Source organism: Nicotiana tabacum, chromosome 16 (assembly GCF_000715075.1).
Source record: "Nicotiana tabacum cultivar K326 chromosome 16, ASM71507v2, whole genome shotgun sequence".
Classification (NCBI taxonomy): Eukaryota; Viridiplantae; Streptophyta; class Magnoliopsida; order Solanales; family Solanaceae; genus Nicotiana; species Nicotiana tabacum.
In genome coordinates, this window is record NC_134095.1 from 107,801,120 (window position 1) to 107,821,126 (window position 20,007).

The 20,007-nt window shown below is 37.5% G+C and overlaps 1 protein-coding gene and 2 long non-coding RNA genes across 3 annotated transcripts; all 3 read right to left on the bottom strand.

Moving 5' to 3' along the window:
* Nucleotides 1–10,117: 10,117 nt before the first annotated feature.
* LOC142170569 (uncharacterized) lies at nucleotides 10,118–11,888 on the bottom strand. Its single transcript, XR_012699825.1, has 3 exons — nucleotides 11,690–11,888; nucleotides 11,087–11,143; nucleotides 10,118–10,237 (listed from the first exon to the last, which is right to left on the bottom strand). It is a non-coding gene; the product is annotated as an uncharacterized LOC142170569 (long non-coding RNA).
* Nucleotides 11,889–12,565: 677 nt separating this feature from the next.
* Nucleotides 12,566–16,761, bottom strand: LOC142170357 (uncharacterized). The gene is made up of 5 exons (XM_075232250.1): nucleotides 16,518–16,761; nucleotides 15,873–16,451; nucleotides 15,596–15,722; nucleotides 13,636–14,611; nucleotides 12,566–12,949 (listed from the first exon to the last, which is right to left on the bottom strand). Exons 1-5 carry the CDS (start codon nucleotides 16,759–16,761, stop codon nucleotides 12,566–12,568), a joined length of 2,310 nt encoding a protein of 769 aa, XP_075088351.1.
* A 1,061-nt stretch (nucleotides 16,762–17,822) lies between these two features.
* LOC142170570 (uncharacterized) lies at nucleotides 17,823–19,783 on the bottom strand. The gene is made up of 3 exons (XR_012699826.1): nucleotides 19,419–19,783; nucleotides 18,834–18,890; nucleotides 17,823–18,099 (listed from the first exon to the last, which is right to left on the bottom strand). It is a non-coding gene; the product is annotated as an uncharacterized LOC142170570 (long non-coding RNA).
* Nucleotides 19,784–20,007: the final 224 nt, after the last annotated feature.

Genomic DNA, 20,007 nt, shown 5'->3' on the forward strand with positions numbered 1-20,007 from the left:
GATTATAATTTCCGCGTATAAATTATATTCATCCAGACTATTCAAATTCAAAGAAAAAAATACGATTAACGCTATTTTTAGCAAATACAACATATATATATACCAAAGAATGAATTGCATATGAAACTAAAAAAAATAATTTATGAAGGGAAGAAGTATTTTTGAACAATTTTTCATTATTTTTATTTAGTGCAAATTCTATTTCTACTTTCCATTGATATAAAATGTTGCAATTTGTGCTTATACATCCCATCTCATTCTCATATGCTTGTTTTTTAATCCAAAATTATAATTGCTTAGTTAATTTGTTTATAACGATAAATAATCAAATTGATGAGAAAGGGGTTATTATTCGAATTGATTCAATAAAATTGTATTACATGCAACATAGTTATGAGCCTAAACATTCATGATATTCTAACATCGTAACAAGCTATACCAACTCACCTTACTCATATGATTATATATATACCTGTCATCATGCCATATATGAACATATAACTTATATCAATCTAAACAAAATAATATTTTTACAAGATATACTAATAATGTAACTTCTTGATACTTCCATTCTACTTTACATTTAGCTAAAGACATTACGGGATGTAATCAATGGCCCATTTTTATGACATATTCCCTATTTTGATAATTCAAATATAACTATACTAATGAGATTTCGAAATGGATAACATTATTACAAACTTTATATGAATTTCAAAATAAGGTAATTAACTTATAGCCATCGTGTTGAATTCACCACTAATTAACCAACACGAAATAAAACCGAAATTTGAACTAAAGGACTTAGATGAGTAGAAAGCAGAATTATAACTCCAAACTTCATTTATTTGCCGTGTTGAAGCTTTTCACAACATGAGTATAAAAGGTATGTACCTGGAAATGAAGGTAGAAGGAGTAAATTTCAGCAGTAGCAGCAGTAACAAAATCAGCAGAATAGCAGTCTTTCCACAGATTTGAGCAATAATAAGACCCGAGGAAACCAAATGCACAGTAACAGTATTCTTTTGAGAAATTTCAGATTTGAACCCAAAAAAATGCCACTAAAAACAGACCCGGACAAATTCAGAAATATGTTTCTGATTTTTCTTTTCTTCTTCTACATATGTTTCAGATTGTGTGTGCATATGTGTGTTCTCTTTTTGTTTCTTTTTCTGTTTCCTTCTTCCTCTTCAGATTTTCATTTCTGATTTTTCTGCTTATGATTTTCCACTCTCAAATTTATCTTTTCCCTCTGTGTATTTCTCCTCAAATCTCCCTCAAAAATCTGATCTTTAAATCAGTCCCAATTCCTCCTCTCTTATACAGGTCTGCCCCTCTTTTTAGCCTACTGTCCGGACCCCTTTCTTCTTTTAAAAAAAATCAGAAAGTCCCATTAAAATCTGCTTTTAAATACTTTTAGTGATCTTATCCTGATTTTAAGCAGCCCCATTACCCTTTGTTTCCCATTATCCTATTAATTTAAAGCCATTAACATTCCACTTTCAGCCCACTATTATTATCAGATTACCTTCACTGTTTTATCCCAGAAATGCCCCTGAAACCTTGATGTTATTACTGCTTTTAAACTTAAATTCAGAATCTAACAATACAGATTTTAAAATCTGTTCAAACCTGATTATTAATCTGATTTAAAACAGCTACAACTAATTCTCTTAAGTTCTAGACTGAATCTTAACTGAGAATATACTCTTTCTAATACAATGGTATCTAATCAATACTTGTGAAATTGAGTTTAAACCTAGCATCACAATAACATTACACTGAACTCAGTACAATAATTCAAACTGAACTTCAGCTTTTGAACTAAGATCAAACAAACAGGAGCATTGTCAATATACTGACAATGCCCTGAAACTTAATGTTCAGGAAACAATATACATACAACAATTATTCTGGCAGACTTATTGATTTACAAACAAGGGTGATTTAACTGACGAGTATTAACTTAAGCTGATTATCTACAACAATTGTCAACAAACAGTCTATAGAAACAGATTATTTCAATCAGTATTATCACAAACAGGAATTCATAATGTAACTAATCGACGAATTTAATCGAGTCGATTACACACATTGTGAACAAACATAACCAATAGAAACAATTCATTTATTTGATCAAACATACGGGTATGAGACAAAATGACAGAATTAATCAAACAAAAATATGAAAAATTAACAGGTTATTGCAACAAACAATTATTCATGTAGGAAACAAAAAGAAATAAGAAAAATACCTCTAAATCTTTAAATTCAACCGGACTCAAACTCAACTTGGATTCGGACTTTTTGAAATCAAACAGACCTTAGTCGAAGTATTTTCCACTGAAAATACTTCGACTAAGGTCGATTAAACCTCAATCCTTCGTTTGAATTGAAAAAGATTCCAAGATTGGAAAATTTAGGGTTTCAGATCTTGGATTTTAAATCCGAACATTTCCGGGTAGATTCGAAGGGAACCAAAGACGACACAAGGGTGAGGGAATCCTAGGGGTGATTTGGTGTTAGTTTAGAACAGATCTGGGTGAGTTCATGTTTGGCTCGAATCTTCAAATGAAGATTCGAGAAGCTCTAAGGTGATTCGAGCCAAACAAACACCGGACCCATAACGAGGCAGGCTAGGGGGTGCTATGGTGTTAACCGTGGCTTGGTTGATTTGGATCTGAGTTTGCCTCGAATCTTCAAATGAAGATTCGAGAAACTCCAGGGAGATTCGAACTCAAAGGTTATCATATTCGGATAGAGGGTGGTCAGGGGGTTTAGGGGTGTTAAGGTGGTGACCGACGACGTTGTTGCCGCCGGGTTTCAGGCGGTGGGGAATGAGGGCGGCTAGGGTTAGGGTGTGATTTCGGAGGGGATGATGAACAGTAGAGAGGAGAGGGGGGTGTTTAGTTAGGGGCCGGGGTAGGGGTTTGGGCCTTATATAGGGGTGGGGTGGATTGATCTCATCCGTTGGATCAATTAAGATGCACGGTTGAGATCAATTCACTTAACCAAACGACATCGTTTGGTTTAAGTTGGGGGAAAGGGGTCAGCCCGGGGGTGATATGGATCGGGTTTGGGTGAATTACTGAGGTCGTTGGATCAAGATAGAGGAACGATTCAGATTTGATAACTTAAAATGCCGTCGTTTCATTTAAGCAATGGCTGAACTGGACCGTTTGATTGAAACGAATCAATGGCCCAGATTTGAAGTATCCATACGGCGTCGTTTAGGTTTGTTCGAATCGGACCGGACATGGGGATGTTGGACTGGGCTGTGGGATTCACTTTGTTTGGGCCTGGATTTAGGTCCAGGTCCGATTTTTCTTTTTTACAACTTATTTTTTATTTTCTAATTTTATAAAAATCTTAATTAAAATTATAAAAACAAAAATTACCCTTCAAAAGATATTAATTACCTTTTAACAATTATTTAACTCATAGGCAAAACATTAATCACACAGTGGAATATTTAAAATAGAACAAATGCATATTTTTGCGATTTTATATTGAATCAATTATTAAATGCATAATTAAATCCTAGATATGCATGAAACATATATTTTTATTTTTATTTTCATTTTGTTATGACAAAGTACACATTTACGGATATAACACAAATATTTAACAAACACCACGCAAATTAAAAAATTGCACACTAAAAGAAATTTATTTTTGATTTATTTTGGAGTAGTTTTCGTGAGGCAAAAATCACGTGCTCACAGTCACTGCTTGAATTGATGTGCAATTCGTAGTTTTGATATTGTTTGGTGTGATTTGAGGTATCGAGTAGGTTCATGTTATGCTTTAGGATTGGTTGGTGTGCTTGGACGGGATCCTGGGGGCTTCGGGTGTGTTTTAGATGGTTACAGGCCATTTCCTCATATTTTGAACTACTGGTTCTGATATCTGATTTTCTTCATCGCGATCATGACTAAAGAGTCGTGTTCGCGTAGCGTAATGTGGTGGTAGGCAATTTTGTACATCACGTTCATGAAGCTTGGGAGTTGTAGCCTTCGTGATCGCGCTCTAGATGCCGCGATCGCGTAGAAGGGGGAGTTGGTAGGGGCATCAGGTTGTTGTTATCCGCGTTCGTGAAGTATGATGGGGATTGGTCATTGCATTCGCGACTGACTTAGCATGTTCGTATAGTAGGTTTTTGGCAGCTCGACATTTTGTTCTACGCGATTGGTGTGATCCCGCGATCGCAATTTGTGTATACGCAAACCTATATAGTACTCTATTTCGAGGGATTTTGCTATTTTATCACATTTTGAGTTAGAGAGCTCGGTTTTGGGCAATTGTTTAGAGGGATTTTCATAATTTGGATTGGGGTAAGTATTTTTTACTCAGATTTGTTTATATTTCATGATTTCAACCTCGATTTTCGTGTTTGACTGATGATTCGAAATTGAGAATTTTAGTAAAACTTTTCTCAAACATAAATTGATGATTTGAAGGCCGACTTGAGGTTGGAATTAGATGATTTTGGTATGGTTGGACTCGTATCAGAATGGGTATTTTTATCAGTTTTGTCGAGTTCCGAGGTGCGGGCTCGGGGTTGACTTTATTTGGTTGACTTTTTCTATATTAGTTATTTTATTATCTAGAATTATTTCCTATGGCTTTTATTTATAATATTAAGTTATTTTAGATAGATTCAAACCTTTCGAAGGTTGTTTCACTCGGGAAGGGCTTAGTAGAGTATTGATTTAACTTCTTTGAGGTAAGTATCTTGCCTGACTTTGTGTGGGGGAACTACCCCGTAGGATTTGGTTTAATTGTATTATTTTAATTATGTTAAAGAAGTATACATTAGGTGATGAGTGTTTACCCAGGCTTATATGTGGAAATTGACTAATTTTCACTCTTAGGTTATTAATATGCTTTTAATTGAAGTTATTGATATGTGAAATATCTTTCATTGTCAGAGTATTTCCCCTTCCATTTCGTTGTTGAAATTATTGCATACATTGTTGTTGAGCCGTGAGCTATACTTTATCGGGATATTGGTAGTTTTGTTTTGGCAATATGGTTTCATATGTGGATATTGTGGGGATTGATTGTTATTGTGCGAAATATAAGGGTGACATTTCATTATTGTTGATTGTGCAGAGCATAAGGGTGGCATTTCACTATTGTTTATTGTGCGGAGCGGTACGGACGGTTATTGTATTGTATGAGCAAAGTGATACGGGTAGCTATTGTGTTATTGTTTGGATGAAGTGATATCGATGCCTATTGTGTTGTTGATGGGGCTAAGCGATCGGGGTGGCTAGTATGATATTGTCAATACGATGAGATATAGGTGGTTTGTTATGTTGTCTCCAATGATGGCTTGAGGGTGTGTTATTGATGAAAAGGGGTATTCTTACTTGTTCTAATGACTTCCTCGTGTGAATCATGCATATTACGTAGTTTGTTATGTTTTCTCCAATGTGCTACTCGATGTTTATGCTATTATGTGATGGTTTGATTTGTGCCAGTACACTTGCACATGCATACACCATAACATATCATTTATACCAGTCCAGGAGGATGAAACTTCATATTCATTGATCATGTGCATATATTCTTGCATATTTATTTTCTCCGCGATATGGTTTGGACTAGTAGCCCATGACCATGCTGGACGGATTGTGATATTGAATCTGTGACCACACCGGACGGTTGAAGTTATTGGCACGTGAGTTTTCCGTGCGATTGATATTATTGGTACATGAGTTTTCTGTGTGTTATATTATGGCACAGGGACTTAGTCGTGCGAGGGTGGTTGATAATGTAGGTGCGAGATGACATGTGTATGATATCCGTGATTCATGACTTGAGATTTGTAGTTATGAGGTGTGGTGCCTCGGGGTGACTCTTGTTTTAAATCCCGTGTTGGAACATTTTTCTGATTAGAACTGTCATTGTTTTTTTAATTGCTTTCACTTGTATTTTATCTTTGCTTTGATTATTTCGTTGTTTTATCACATGATATCTCTTTGTGCCATTTATTTATTTATTTTATTTTTTGTTGTTAGCGTTATATTAATATTCTGCATAGGTTATTTGATTAGTAAGTGTCTTGACTTGAGCTTCGTCACTACTCCATCGAGGTTAGTCTTGATACTTATTAGGTACCGACTATGGTGTACCCAATACTGCACTTCTGCACATTTTTGGGCAAATCTAGGTGTTGGAGGCTATAGACCCAGGAAGTGTTAGCTTCTTGATCGCGAAGATTCAAGGAAAAGCTTCCAATCGTCGAAGTCCCTTGGAGTCTTTTCCTTTTTATTATATTGTTAATTCTCTATCCGAACAGTATTATATTGTATTGTATTTTGAGATATTTCTATGTATTCAAGTAGAGTTCGTGACCCTGTACTACCTAGTCATGGGAGGATTATTGTAATTATTGCCGCGTAGGCTTGTATCACCTTTATTTTGATATTTATATTAAACTCTGTTTAAAAATAATCATGTTAATTAGTTTAACTATTGTAAGTGGCCGGCTTACCTAATTTAGAGCCTAGGTGTCATCACGATCTTTAAGGTGGAATTTTGGATCGTGACGGTAAGAAATGCATGCCACTCACTCTAAGTAAAAGCCGTCGATGCCAAACTGAGAACAAGTTCCCAACATCGTGTAGAAAAAACAAGAAGAATGTAGAATGCTACTTTCAGTAGTATAGCACAAAAAATGAATGAAAGAAAGGAACACTTAACTAAATGCCTATATAGCCTTTCGCTTATACATATTGAGCTCTATGTATCGGTAAACAAAACTATACTAGGATATTGCTCATGATTTATAGACCTGTGAAACCTAGGATCTAGTACCATTTTGTTACGATTCAATATCCGTTAAATTGTAATGGTACCTAATCCAATTTGTAAGGAAACCTACCAATACAAATACAATGTAGCGGAAGATAAACATATAAACTAAGAGACTAAATGCTCGAAAATCCAATACAGCTATTTAAAGAACTAGTGTCACAAATCATGAGTTACTAAGATTACGAATACAATGCTGATATGAAAAATACATCATCTGTTTGACATATAGAAATAAAAGTACAAGACCATAAGCTATCATGAACAAATCATCAGCTCACAATTGAAACGCTCATATATCTTCATTACTCACCCTCAAACTCTGCAACAACACAACTCTGTTATATGCATAGATGGTGCAGATATGTAGTATGACCAACACGTCCTCAAGTATCATTGATTGTCCCCGTTAAAGTGGTGACGAGGATTTATCGAAAATACTTATTTTATAAACATGTGTAGTTATTATATCAGTAATAATAATAATAATAATAATAATAATAATAATAATAATAATAATAATAATAATAATAATAATAAGATGCAAAATGCTATAATAAGATATACACAGCATATAATAATATGCACAATAGAGCATATGATATGATGCACTCTATCTCAGTTAAACAAGTCCAATGCATCAAAATGACATATAAAATGATATGCACCACTCAACATTTATATGAAATGCATTAACATGAGCCTAATATTACTAATGCATGATAAATACCCCAATTTTACATCAATCGATACTCTCCAAGTGCCAAACAACCAGAGACTCATCCGTTTCTCACAAACCTGCGGACACACTATCCGAGGTAAAACATGCGATATAGTGGTTCTAGAGGGACAGATTTATATTTGCACGCTACGCATGGCCAATTGTTACTGCATAATCCGCACGAATAGATCAGCATGCGAAATTGCATGGCCAATTCAAATTCATATTATAATCCGTATGGAAAACTCGACGTGCTAAATGAATGGCCAATTCACATGTATACCATAAACCGCATGAACTATTCAGCATGTGAAAACTATATCAACGTGTGAAACTCATATGCAAATGATAATGCATATGTTTAATGCATGACTAAAAGTTTAAATATGTAATCTGACACATGTATCAACCATAATGTTAAACTAGTATATGAAGAATGCTTATAATGTTATATTAGCATTAGAAAAATTCTTAAACAACCATGAAACAACTATTCATGAAATACAATATCTTGTCATGTTAAGCTAGCATGTGAGATATGTCTATAACGTGATATTGGCATTCGAAGATGCACCAATACTCATGTCACAGAGAATAGCGCAAGCTAAGCATGAATAGCTATATCAATATACCCACTCGAAATCGCATATATACTCGTCGCGTCGTATATACAAAATTCCCCGTATACATAATGTATATTAAAAATAGGTCAATTTGAAAAATATCCCTACTTGAGGTCAAAGTTATAACTTACCTCTGTTCAAGTTATTCTCGGCGTCCGACAATTAACTTTCTCTTTACAAAACTACCCATTGATAGAGGTTAAACAAGTCCATATATAAGAATCAATTCCCTAATTTAAAACTAAAATCAAATCACATTGACCATAACCTCACGAGTCAAACTTAGATTTCTATTCTACAGAAAAAAAAAAATGGGGAATTGATTGCTTGATATTCCCTTAAGCCGTTCGGTTTAAATAACCTTTCCAAGAAATTCAAATAAGAAAAGAATATATTTGCAAGCCTACAGAATCTCCTAATTGCCTAATTACATGGATTTGTGCATCTTTTTATATGTACATAGTATCAATTCTTACTATATTTGGTACTCCCCTCAAGCTGGAGTGTCTATGTCATATGCTCCTACAAATATCGCCAATTCTAGACCCTCGGAGTGAATGTGTAAGAACATATGCAAGGGGGTCTTTTGGGTTGACAAAACTCATAACAATCCACCCGGACTCAATCTTATGTCGAATGAAATGACAATCTACTTCAATAAGCTTCGTTCTATCATAAAAATCTAGATTTTAAAGTGATATGTAACATGACTTTGTTATCACATATAAATTGCATCCGCTCATCCTCTCAATATTTAACTATTGAAGAAGTTGCCTTAGCCATATAAGGTCGCAAGTAGCAAATGCTGCATCCAAATATTCTACCCTCTACACTTGACCTAGCCACTACATCATGCTTTTTACTGTTCCAGGATATTAGATAACCTCAAATGTCATAGCACTGTTGTAATACTCGGGGACGATACTAAATATTCCCTATTTCCTTTTGCATCTCATGAAGAAAGTTCTATTCGTTATGTCTATAACTTTCCAAGTATAGTACTTAGACACCTACTACTTATCACATAGTTGTCTCACTAACTATAACAATTCAACTTGGAATTGCTACCCTCTATTTTCCTATAAGAATGTGGAGGCACCCGCTCAATCCCAACTACCTAACTACGAACAATTAGCTATCATATAACTCATTGTACCATTAATTGCAATTCTAGGGATATATCGGACCAAAAGTCCTAAATTACAATCTCATTCATCAAAGTCTTTCGACCCTAATTTGCATATCTGGATACTTGTCCTCTAGACTAGTCTCTTCCCTCATAACAAAGGAAAACATCTCATAATGCATCTGCAACATCATCACAAGCCGCAGGTCCCAACTGAGGACATGTTCCTAACATCGAGTAGGAAAGATAAGAAGAATGTCATTATACTACATTCAGTCGTATATTATTAAAAGGAATAAAAGAAGGGAATACTTTTCTAAATGTCTATGTAGCCTCTCGCATATGGATATGGAGCTCTGTATATTCATAAACAAGACTCTACTAAAATAATGCCCATGACTCGTATGACTTTTGCATTTTAGATGCATATCAGGTATAAAACAGAATACAAATCCCATTATTCATAGAAATAAATATTTTACTGTCACACCCCAACCTTGGGAGGTGTGGCTGGCACCCGATGCCCGAAGGCCCGAGCGAACCAACCATGAGATATGATCCGAAATATAATAACCTGCAGGCAGAAGAGCCCAACACGACATATATATATAAACTAGGCTAACAAGATATATATATATATATATATATATATATATATAAACTAGGCCAACAAGGCTGTAACAACAGTATAACAGCTATCCAGAAGGCCGATAGGGCGATACGAAAAATATATATATACAATGATCGCTAGTCTGCAAGCCTCTAAGAGTGTAAGACAATCTCAACAGGGCGGGACAAAGCCCCCGACATGCCCAGAACCACACATATACATCTGTAATAGTACCTATGGACTCAAAGTCAGCAACTCCGAAGAAGTGGAGTGCGAAACCCAACGCTGATCCTGGGGGTCCTACTGAGGAGGCACGCCACTCTGTCTATTCGAACCTGTGGGCATGAACACAACACATAAAAATGCGTCAGTACGAAATATGTACTGAATACGTAGGGCGACAAGTGTAACATGAAAAATGTAATTAACAAGAGAAGAGACATAGAGATAATTTGAATTCTGAAACTAGCCTCGGTAGGAAACTAAAATTCAACATGGATATAAATGTATGCTCATGACACCGTCGTTCACTATCGCTACTTATAATATATCACATTATATAATAATAAATCCCTCTGTGGGGCTATAATATCCATAACATACCCGGCCATAATAAAGGCTCGGTAGAATCGTACCCGGCCACGTGAAGCTCGGTAATCCCAACTGATCAGTGGTTACACAATATGTGTCATACCCGGCCGTCTATAATACGGCTCGGTAATGAAAGTAAATACATACATATACTAAATCATAAATTATATAAGTGCAATGCGAAACCAACCTTAAAAGACGTATTCTAAGAAGAGTCGAAGTGGCCTATCATCATTATTCCCCGACTATCATGGTTGTGGCTAAAAATATTTAATTTTCAACTATGAGCCAACAAGTACTAAGAACATGAGAGTTGCGTATTATGAGTACCTTTGAAGTAAATGTTACTTATTCATGATTTATATGAACATCGAAAGGAGAACGAGTAAAAAAGCTCTAGTTCTTTTTAAGCAAGGAACAAGGAAATCCGAGAATTCATAGATATCCTCTAGAGTAAGCAATCTATGAGAAAAGATCAGGTCTAAGCATCTTTATGAGTTGAAGGTGAAATAACTCGAATCCGACGAGACAATTCGATAAACATTTATTCGAATTCTAGTCATGCCGAAAAGTATAGCGAAAGCCCTACATACCTTGTCGATGGAGTTATATACTGTTTCCAAGACCTCAAAAGCCTTAGGAATGATTTCCTACATAATACAAACCATTCAAAATCAAATTCAAGCTCATAGCTTAAATAATTCTTCATTTAGACATTTACGCGAACAACTTGTGGCCATGAATTTGTAGACTCTTTTGTAGATTAATTTTCCCCCAACACACCACCAAATTTTACTTTACTATATCTCCTCATTGACATGATTCCATACATGTCTTCACATATCCAAACAACACAATAAATCCATATAGAACAGCCCCAACAAAACAGTAGTAAGTAGTACATTCCAAGTATGAACATTTTAATAAGTAGTTCTTAGATGGGGAAAGTTTTATAATTTTATGAGCAAAAAGAAACATGTGGTTTACTAATTTATTAATCTGCACAAGTAAACAAACATAGTTAATGAACGTTTCATGTCTTCAAAGGATGAGTTGTAATAAGACTAATCCTATTATTGGGACTAGAAAACGGATAGATTCAGTTGATAATCTGACGCAGATTAGGTCCCATGTTGCAAGAAACTTTGTTCTTATGGTAGAAGTTTACAAAGATCAAAGAGGAAGTTAAATCATACCTTATGTGACCAGAATTACTCAAAATTCGAAATTACTTCAAGGCGGAGTCTTGCTATGAAAAGTGAAACACCGAAGAATTCACGATTCCGAAGCTACCATGGTGTTCTCCATCTTGAGGATGACTAAATTGTTGTTATGCTTGGCTAGATGGATGGGAGAAGTTTGAGAGGAAATCCCTAGGTTTTTGGTTCTGTTTTGGAGAGGATAAAATGCAGGGGTTCTGTTTTAAAAATTGACTTAAATAAAGAAATTTTGACTAAACCCGACTAGGCACACTGTTCCCGTAATAGTGTGCACCCCTGTACGAAAATGTTAATATCTCTCTACTCCGAAGTCGTATTAACAAACGGTTTATTGCGTTGAAAACTAGACTCATAGACCTTCGATTCGGTAGGTAGAACACACCATAACTCCCAGTATATTGAGAGAAAAGGTCATCAACATTATATCCAAATTTCAGTGAAATTTAAACCCGTAACTTGCGCGCGATCTTTGTCGAATTTTTAATCACAACTCAAACGACTTCCAATCTTAACGTATAACTATTGCATCATTTAAATATCTCATAGAAATTATCTTCCTATCGAATTATCCCATTTATGGCATGATAACGCCGAATACACAAGGTGTAACATTCTCCCCTCCTTAAGAACATTCGTCCTCGAATGTTAACGGTTATTCTAACTTCTGAATTTTTAAAATTTCGCCAGAGTTTCCCCTATAAATATGAATATCCAAAACCTGTCATCAGCCCAAACATACATATCTAAGGCCACACAGGGCTACACATCATAATAATAACATCAACTTGGCCTCACCCGACCATTTACTTATACAATAATGATAATAAGAAGGTTAGCCATAACTTAATTACCTTAACTGTCACTGGTTGATATATGTGCAACACCTGCCATGTTTGTCTCAGGCATATCACCTGAAGACTCAAATAAATGAGGGTATCTGGACTTCATGTCCTCCTCGGCCTCCCATGTCATTTCCTCTACATTATTGCTCCTCCAAAGTACTTTTACTGAGGCTACCTCTTTAGTCCGTAGCTTACGGATTTGACGGTCAAGAATGGCAATAGGTATTTCTTCATATGACAAGTTCTCGGAAACTTCAATATCCTCGATAGGGCTGATGCAAGAAGGATCACCTAAGAATTTCCGAAGCATGGAAATGTGAAATACCGGATGGATTGCTTCTAATTCTGGTGGCAGGTCAAGTTTGTAGGCTACTCGCCCAATTCTCTGAACAATCTGATATGGCCCAACATATCTAGGGCTGAGTTTTCCTTTCTTACCAAATCTCATTACACCCTTCATAGGCGACACTTTCAAGAATTCCCAGTCTCCTACAGCAAATTCTAAGTCTCGACGTCGGTTATCTAAATATGATTTCTGTCGACTTTGAGCTGTACGCAACCTTTCCTGGATCAACTTTATCTTTTCTACAGCTTGTTGTACCAATTCAGGTCCTAGCAACTTTGTCTCGCCAACATCAAACCAGCCAATAGGAGATCTGTATTTCCTCCCATATAGTGCCTCATAAGGTGCCATCTGAATACCGTCGTGATAACTGTTATTGTAGGCAAACTCAATAAGCGGTAAATGATCTTCCCAACTTCCCTTGAAGTCTAAGACACAAGCTCACAACATATCTTCGAGTGTCTGAATAGTGCGTTCGGCTTGTCCGTCGGTTTGCGGATGAAATGTTGTACTAAGGTTAACAAGAGTACCCAAACCTTCTTGAAAAGACCTCCAGAAATTAGCTGTAAATTGGGCACCTCTGTCAGATATAATAGAAAACGGAACTCCATGTAGCCGAACTATTTCCTTGATATACAGGCTCGCATAGTCTTCAGCTGAATAGGTGGTCCTAACTGGGAGAAAGTGAGCTGATTTCGTCAGCCTATCCACAATGACCCAAATAGAATTGAACTTACGGCGAGAATTGGGCAATCCTGTAATGAAATCCATATTAATCGATTCCATTTCCAAGCTGGAATCTCAATATTTTGAAGTAGCCCTCCAAGTTTCTGGTGTTCAGCTTTAACCTGCTGGCAGTTGGGACACTGAGCCACAAATGTGGCTATATCTTTCTTCATGCCATTCCACCAGTATAGCTGACGAAGATCATGATACATTTTGGTTGAACTAGGATGAACTGAGTACCGAGACTGGTGCATCTCTGTCATAATTTGCTTACGAAGCTCCCCAACATTAGGTACACACCATCGGCCTTTATATTTTAGAATTCCATCATCAGATTGCTCGAATAACTGCTTCTTCTGAAAAGAGATACTCTCTTTAATTTTGACCAACTCCGGATCCTCAAATTGACGCGTTTCTACCTCAGCTACCAGTGATGACCCCGCAATATTTTGGACTACTACACCCTGGTCACCTGTATCATGTAGCCGTACACTCAGGTTAGCCAATTGATATATCTCTTTAGTCATTTCTAATTTCCCAGCTTCTACATGCTTCAAGCTGCCCATGGATTTGCGACTCAATGCATCAGCTACCACATTCGCTTTGCCCGGATGGTACAAAATATCCACATCATAGTCCTTAAACAATTCAAACCATCTTCTTTGTTTCAAGTTCAAGTCTTTCTGCTTAAATATATATTGTAAACTTTTGTGATCTGTATAGATATCCACATGAACACCATAAAGATAATGACGCCATATTTTCAAGGCAAATATAACGGCTGCTAACTCAATATCGTGAGTCGGATAATTGTATTCGTTCTTCCGCAACTGCCTCGAAACATATGCAATAACTTTTCCATGCTGCATTAGAACACATCCCAATCCAACCCTGGATGCATCACAATATACCACATAACCTTCAGATCCTTCCGGAAGTGCTAGAACAGGTGCTGATGTTAAGCGTTTCTTCAACTCATGAAAGCTCCTTTCACATGCATCAGACCATTGGAACTTAACGGCTTTGTGTGTCAATTTTGTCATGGGAGCAGCAATAGAAGAGAAGTCCTCAACAAATCTCCGATAATAACCAGCTAAGCCCAAGAAACTACGAACTTCCGTAGGAGTTGTAGGTCTAGGCCAGTTTTGTACTGCTTCAATTTTCTGACCATCTACCTTAATACCTTTATCGGAAATGATATGCCCAAGGAAAGCCACTGAATTCAACCAAAATTCACATTTGGAGGATTTAGCATATAATTTCTGATTTTTCAAAGTCTGCAACACCACACGCAAATGATCCTCATGTTCTGCTTCTGATTGAGAATATACCAGAATATCATCAATGAAAACAATTACAAATATATCTAGAAATGGCTTGAAAACCCGATTCATTAAATCCATAAAAGCTGCTGGCGCATTAGTAAGACCGAAAGACATCACAAGAAATTCATAATGGCCATATCTAGTCCGGAAAGCCATTTTCGGAATATCTCTCTCCTTAACTCGCAATTGGTGATAGCCGGATCGAAGGTCAATCTTTGAGAAATATTTGGCACCTTGAAACTGATCAAACAAATCATCAATTATGGGTAAAGGGTACTTGTTCTTGATAGTCACTTTGTTGAGCTGGCGATAGTCAATACACATTCTTAACGAACCATCCTTCTTACGAACAAACAACACTGGTGCACCCCAGGGAGATGCGCTGGGCCTGATAAAGCCCTTATTCAAAAGATCTTTCAACTGGGCTTTCAATTCTTTTAACTCAGCAGGAGCCATTCTGTATGGAGGAATATATATTGGTTGAGTATCTGGAAGCATATCAATAGCAAAGTCGATTTCTCTTTCTGGAGGAAGACCAGGAAGGTCATCAGGAAATACATCAGAAAATTCATTCACGACGGGAACCGATTGAAGGGTTAAAGATTTCACCTCCATATCATGCACTCGTACCAAATGATAGATGTACCCTTTCAAAATCATCCTTCGAGCTTTAAGGTAAGAAATAAACTTTCCCTTAGGCGCTACAGCATCACCTTTCCATTCAATAATAGGCTCACTTGGAAAATTAAAATGAACAATCTTTGTCCAGCAATCTACATTGGCATAACAAGAAGCCAACCAATCCATACCCATAATGATATCAAAATCAACCATTTCTAGCTCATGCAAATCAGCTAACGTATGGCGGTCATGAATCTTCACGTCACAACTTCGATATACCCGTCTAACTACAACAGACTCACCCATTGGCGTAGATACCTCAAAGGACTTTTGCAACAATTCAGGCTCTCTATCCCATTTACTAGCAACGAAGGGGGAGATATACGACAATGTAGAACCAGGATCTATCAAGTCATACATATCGATAGAAAAGATGGATAGTATACCTGTAACCACATCCGGAGATGACTCTAAATCATGACGACTCGATAAAACATATATGCGATTCTGCTGACCTCCTGAACCAGAAGCTCCAAATCTTCCCCTACCCCTGCCAGCTGATGTCTGCATACTCTGTCTAGGAGGACGTACCGAAGAAGAAGAAGCCCCTGCAGATGCCGTCGGCTGAGCCATACCCCCTCCACCTGTCATCGGACAATGTCTCATAATATGACCTGGTTGTCCACATGTATAACATGCATCAGAACCCTGGCGACATGGTCCAAAATGATTTCGGCCACATCGATCACATCTAGGAAACTGAGGCCTCATCTGACTGAACTCACCTCTAAACTGTGGACCTGGGGTCCGTGAACTCTGACCTGGACCAGAATAAGTGGTCCGATCCTGGCGCTGTCCCTGAAACTGTGGCGGTGCACTGGCTGCCGGATAAGACTGACGCCGGGGAAACTATGGCCTAAATCCACCTCGAAACTCTCCTATGTTACCTGCGAACCGCGCCTTCTTCTGCTGCCCTCTATCATGCTCTCGATTGGATCGTTGTTGCCTCTTGCGATCCTCTAGACCCTGTGCATATGCTTGAATACAGGCAATATCCATTCCTTGGTTTAGAGAAGCTGTAGTGCACTCACTTATCAAGTGTGCCCCCAAACCACTAACAAACTGGTGTACCCGATCACTTATATCAGCAACAATCGTAGGAGCATACCTAGCCAAAGAGTTGAACTGCATGCTATATTCCCGAACGCTCATATTACCCTGTTCTAAGTGTAAGAACCTATCTCGCCGGACTCTTCGAAGCTCGATTGGCAAATATTGCTATAAAAATGCCTAAGAGAACTCCTTCCATGTCACTGGTGGCACATTAGGCCCCCGAGTTTGCTTCCAAGGCTCATACCATGTCACAGCAACATCACGTAGTCTATAAGAAGTAAACTCCACTGACTCAACATTCGTGGCATGTATAATTTGTAAGGTCCGTTGCATAAGATCCAGAAAATCCTGTGGGTCAGCATTAGGATCAACCCCTGTAAATATTGGAAGATCCAAGTTGATAAAGTCTCGAACTCTCGCACTCACGGACCTATCAGCAATACCGAAGGTCTGGTGTTGGGCTTGGGAGGCCACTATTCGAGTCAGCAATTGTACAACACTCCGCATGTCTAGGTCCTGATCAGGAACAACTGGGAGAGGGACTGGAGGTATGTTAGCTCCTCTACGCCCTTCCGGGGATGGTGGGGGTACTGCCCTGGAAGCCTAAGAATCAGCCTCATTCTGTGGCTCATGTTGATCGACATTAGCAGGTGGCACCTGACTTGTGCCCTCTCCCGCCTCCTCATCCAACCTCTGAATAAATTTCATAGCCACTTGTCGTCTCCTAGTGTTAGGCATCACTGAGAAGGTAAACAAAAAGAGAATTAGGAATGAACACTTATGATTAGGCTCTATTGCACGATCTAGATCAAGAAGAAAGTAATAATCCTAAATGCCCAATAGCCTCATGTTTATAAGTGTGGTGCACAACACACCATAAACAAGACTCTACTAGACACGGCTTGTAGACTCCCTAGGACTGACCTGCTCTGATACCAAGTTTGTCACACCCCAACCTTGTGAGGTGTGGCTGGCACCCGATGCCCGAAGGCCCGAGCGAACCAACCATGAGATATGATCCGAAATATAATAACCTGCAGGTAGAAGAGCCCAACACGATATATATATATAAACTAGGCCAACAAGGCTGTAACAACAGTATAACATATATATATATATATATATATATAAACTAGGCCAACAAGGCTGTAACAACAGTATAACAGCTATCCAGAAGGCCGATAGGGCGATACGAAAAATATATATATACAATGACCGCTAGTCTGCAAGCCTCTAAGAGTGTAAGACAATCTCAACAGGGCGGGACAAAGCCCCCGACATGCCCAAAACCACACATATACATCTGTAATAGTACCTATGGACTCAAAGTCAGCAACTCCGAAGAAGTGGAGTGCGAAACCCAACGCTGATCCTGGGGGTCCTACTGAGGAGGCACGCCACTCTGTCTATTCGAACCTGTGGGCATGAACACAGCGCATAAAAATGCGTCAGTACGAAATATGTACTGAATATGTAGGGCGACAAGTGTAACATGAAAAATGTAATTAACAAGAGAAGAGAGATAGAGATAATTTGAATTCTGAAACTAGCCTCGGTAGGAAACTAAAATTCAACATGGATATAAATGTATGCCCATGACACCATCGTTCACTATCGCTACTTATAATATATCACATTATATAATAATAAATCCCTCTGTAGGGCTATAATATCCATAACATACCCGGCCATAATAAAGGCTCGGTAGAATCGTACCCGGCCACGTGAAGCTCGGTAATCCCAACTGATCAGTGGTTACACAATATGTGTCATACCCGGCCGTCTATAATGCGGTTCGGTAATGAAAGTAAATACATACATATACTAAATCATAAATTATATAGGTGCAATGCGAAACCAACCTTAAAAGTTGTGTATTATGAGTACCTTTGAAGTAAATGTTACTTATTCATGATTTATATGAACGTCAAAAGGAGAACGAGTAAAAAGGCTCTAGTTCTTTTTAAGCAAGGAACAAGGAAATATGAGAATTCATAGATATCCTCTAGAGTAAGCAATCTATGAGAAAAGATCAGGTCTAAGCATCGTTATAAGTTGAAGGTGAAATAACTCGAATCCAACGAGACAATTCGATAAACGTTTATTCAAATTCTAGTCATGCCGAAAAGTATAGAGAAAGCCCTACATACCTTGTCGATGGAGTTATATACTGTTTCCAAGACCTCAAAAGCCTTAGGAATGATTTCCTACATAATACAAACCATTCAAAATCAGACTCAAGCTCATAGCTTAAATAATTCTTCATTTAGACATTTACGCGAACAACTTGTGGCCATGAATTTGTAGACTCTTTCGTAGATTAATTTTCCCCCAACACACCACCAAATTTTACTTTACTACATCTCCTCATTGACATGATTCCATACATGTCTTCACATATCCAAACAACACAATAAATCCATATAGAACAGCCCCAACAAAACAGTAGTAAGTAGTACATTCCAAGTATGAACATTTTAATAAGTAGTTCTTAGATGGGGAAAGTTTTATAATTTTATGAGCAAAAAGAAACATGTGGTTTACTAATTTATTAATCTACACAAGTAAACAAACATAGTTAATGAGGATGAGTTGTAATAAGACTAATCCTATTATTGGGACTAGAAAACGGATAGATTCAGTTGATAATCTGGCGCAGATTAGGTCCCATGTTGCAAGAAACTTTGTTCTTATGGTAGAAGTTTACAAAGATCAAAGAGGAAGTTAAATCATACCTTATGTGACCAGAATTACTCAAAATTCGAAATTACTTCAAGGCGGAGTCTTGCTATGAAAAGTGAAACACCGAAGAATTCACGATTCCGAAGTTACCATGGTGTTCTCCATCTTGAGGATGACTAAATTGTTGTTATGCTTGGCTAGATGGATGGGAGAAGTTTGAGAGGAAATCCCTAGGTTTTTGGTTCTGTTTTGGAGAGGATAAAACGCAGGGGTTCTGTTTTAAAAATTGACTTAAATAAAGAAATTTTGACTAAACCCGACTAGGCACACTGTTCCCGTAACAGTGTGCACCCCTGTACGAAAATGTTAATATCTCTCTACTCCGAAGTCGTATTAACGAACGGTTTGTTGCGTTGGAAACTAGACTCATAGACCTTCTATTCGGTAGGTAGAACACACCATAACTCCCAGTATATTGAGAGAAAAGGTCATCAACATTTTATCCAAATTCTAGTGAAATTTAAACCCGTAACTTGCGCGCGATCTTTGTCGAATTTTTAATCACAACTCAAATGACTTCCAATCTTAACGTATAACTATCGCATCATTTAAATATCTCATAGAAATTATCTTCCTATCGAA

Coding starts and splice junctions, on each gene's coding strand:
- LOC142170357 (XM_075232250.1), bottom strand. CDS start 16,761: ATGCAGTTCAACTCTTTGGCTAGGTATGCTCCTACGATTGTTGCTGAT. Junction 14,612..15,595: donor CGAAGGATGATTTTGAAAGG/GTACATCTATCA, acceptor TGCATGTGAAAG/GAGCTTTCATGAGTTGAAGA. Junction 12,950..13,635: donor AGGATTGCCCAATTCTCGCC/GTAAGTTCAATT, acceptor GGGCCATATCAG/ATTGTTCAGAGAATTGGGCG.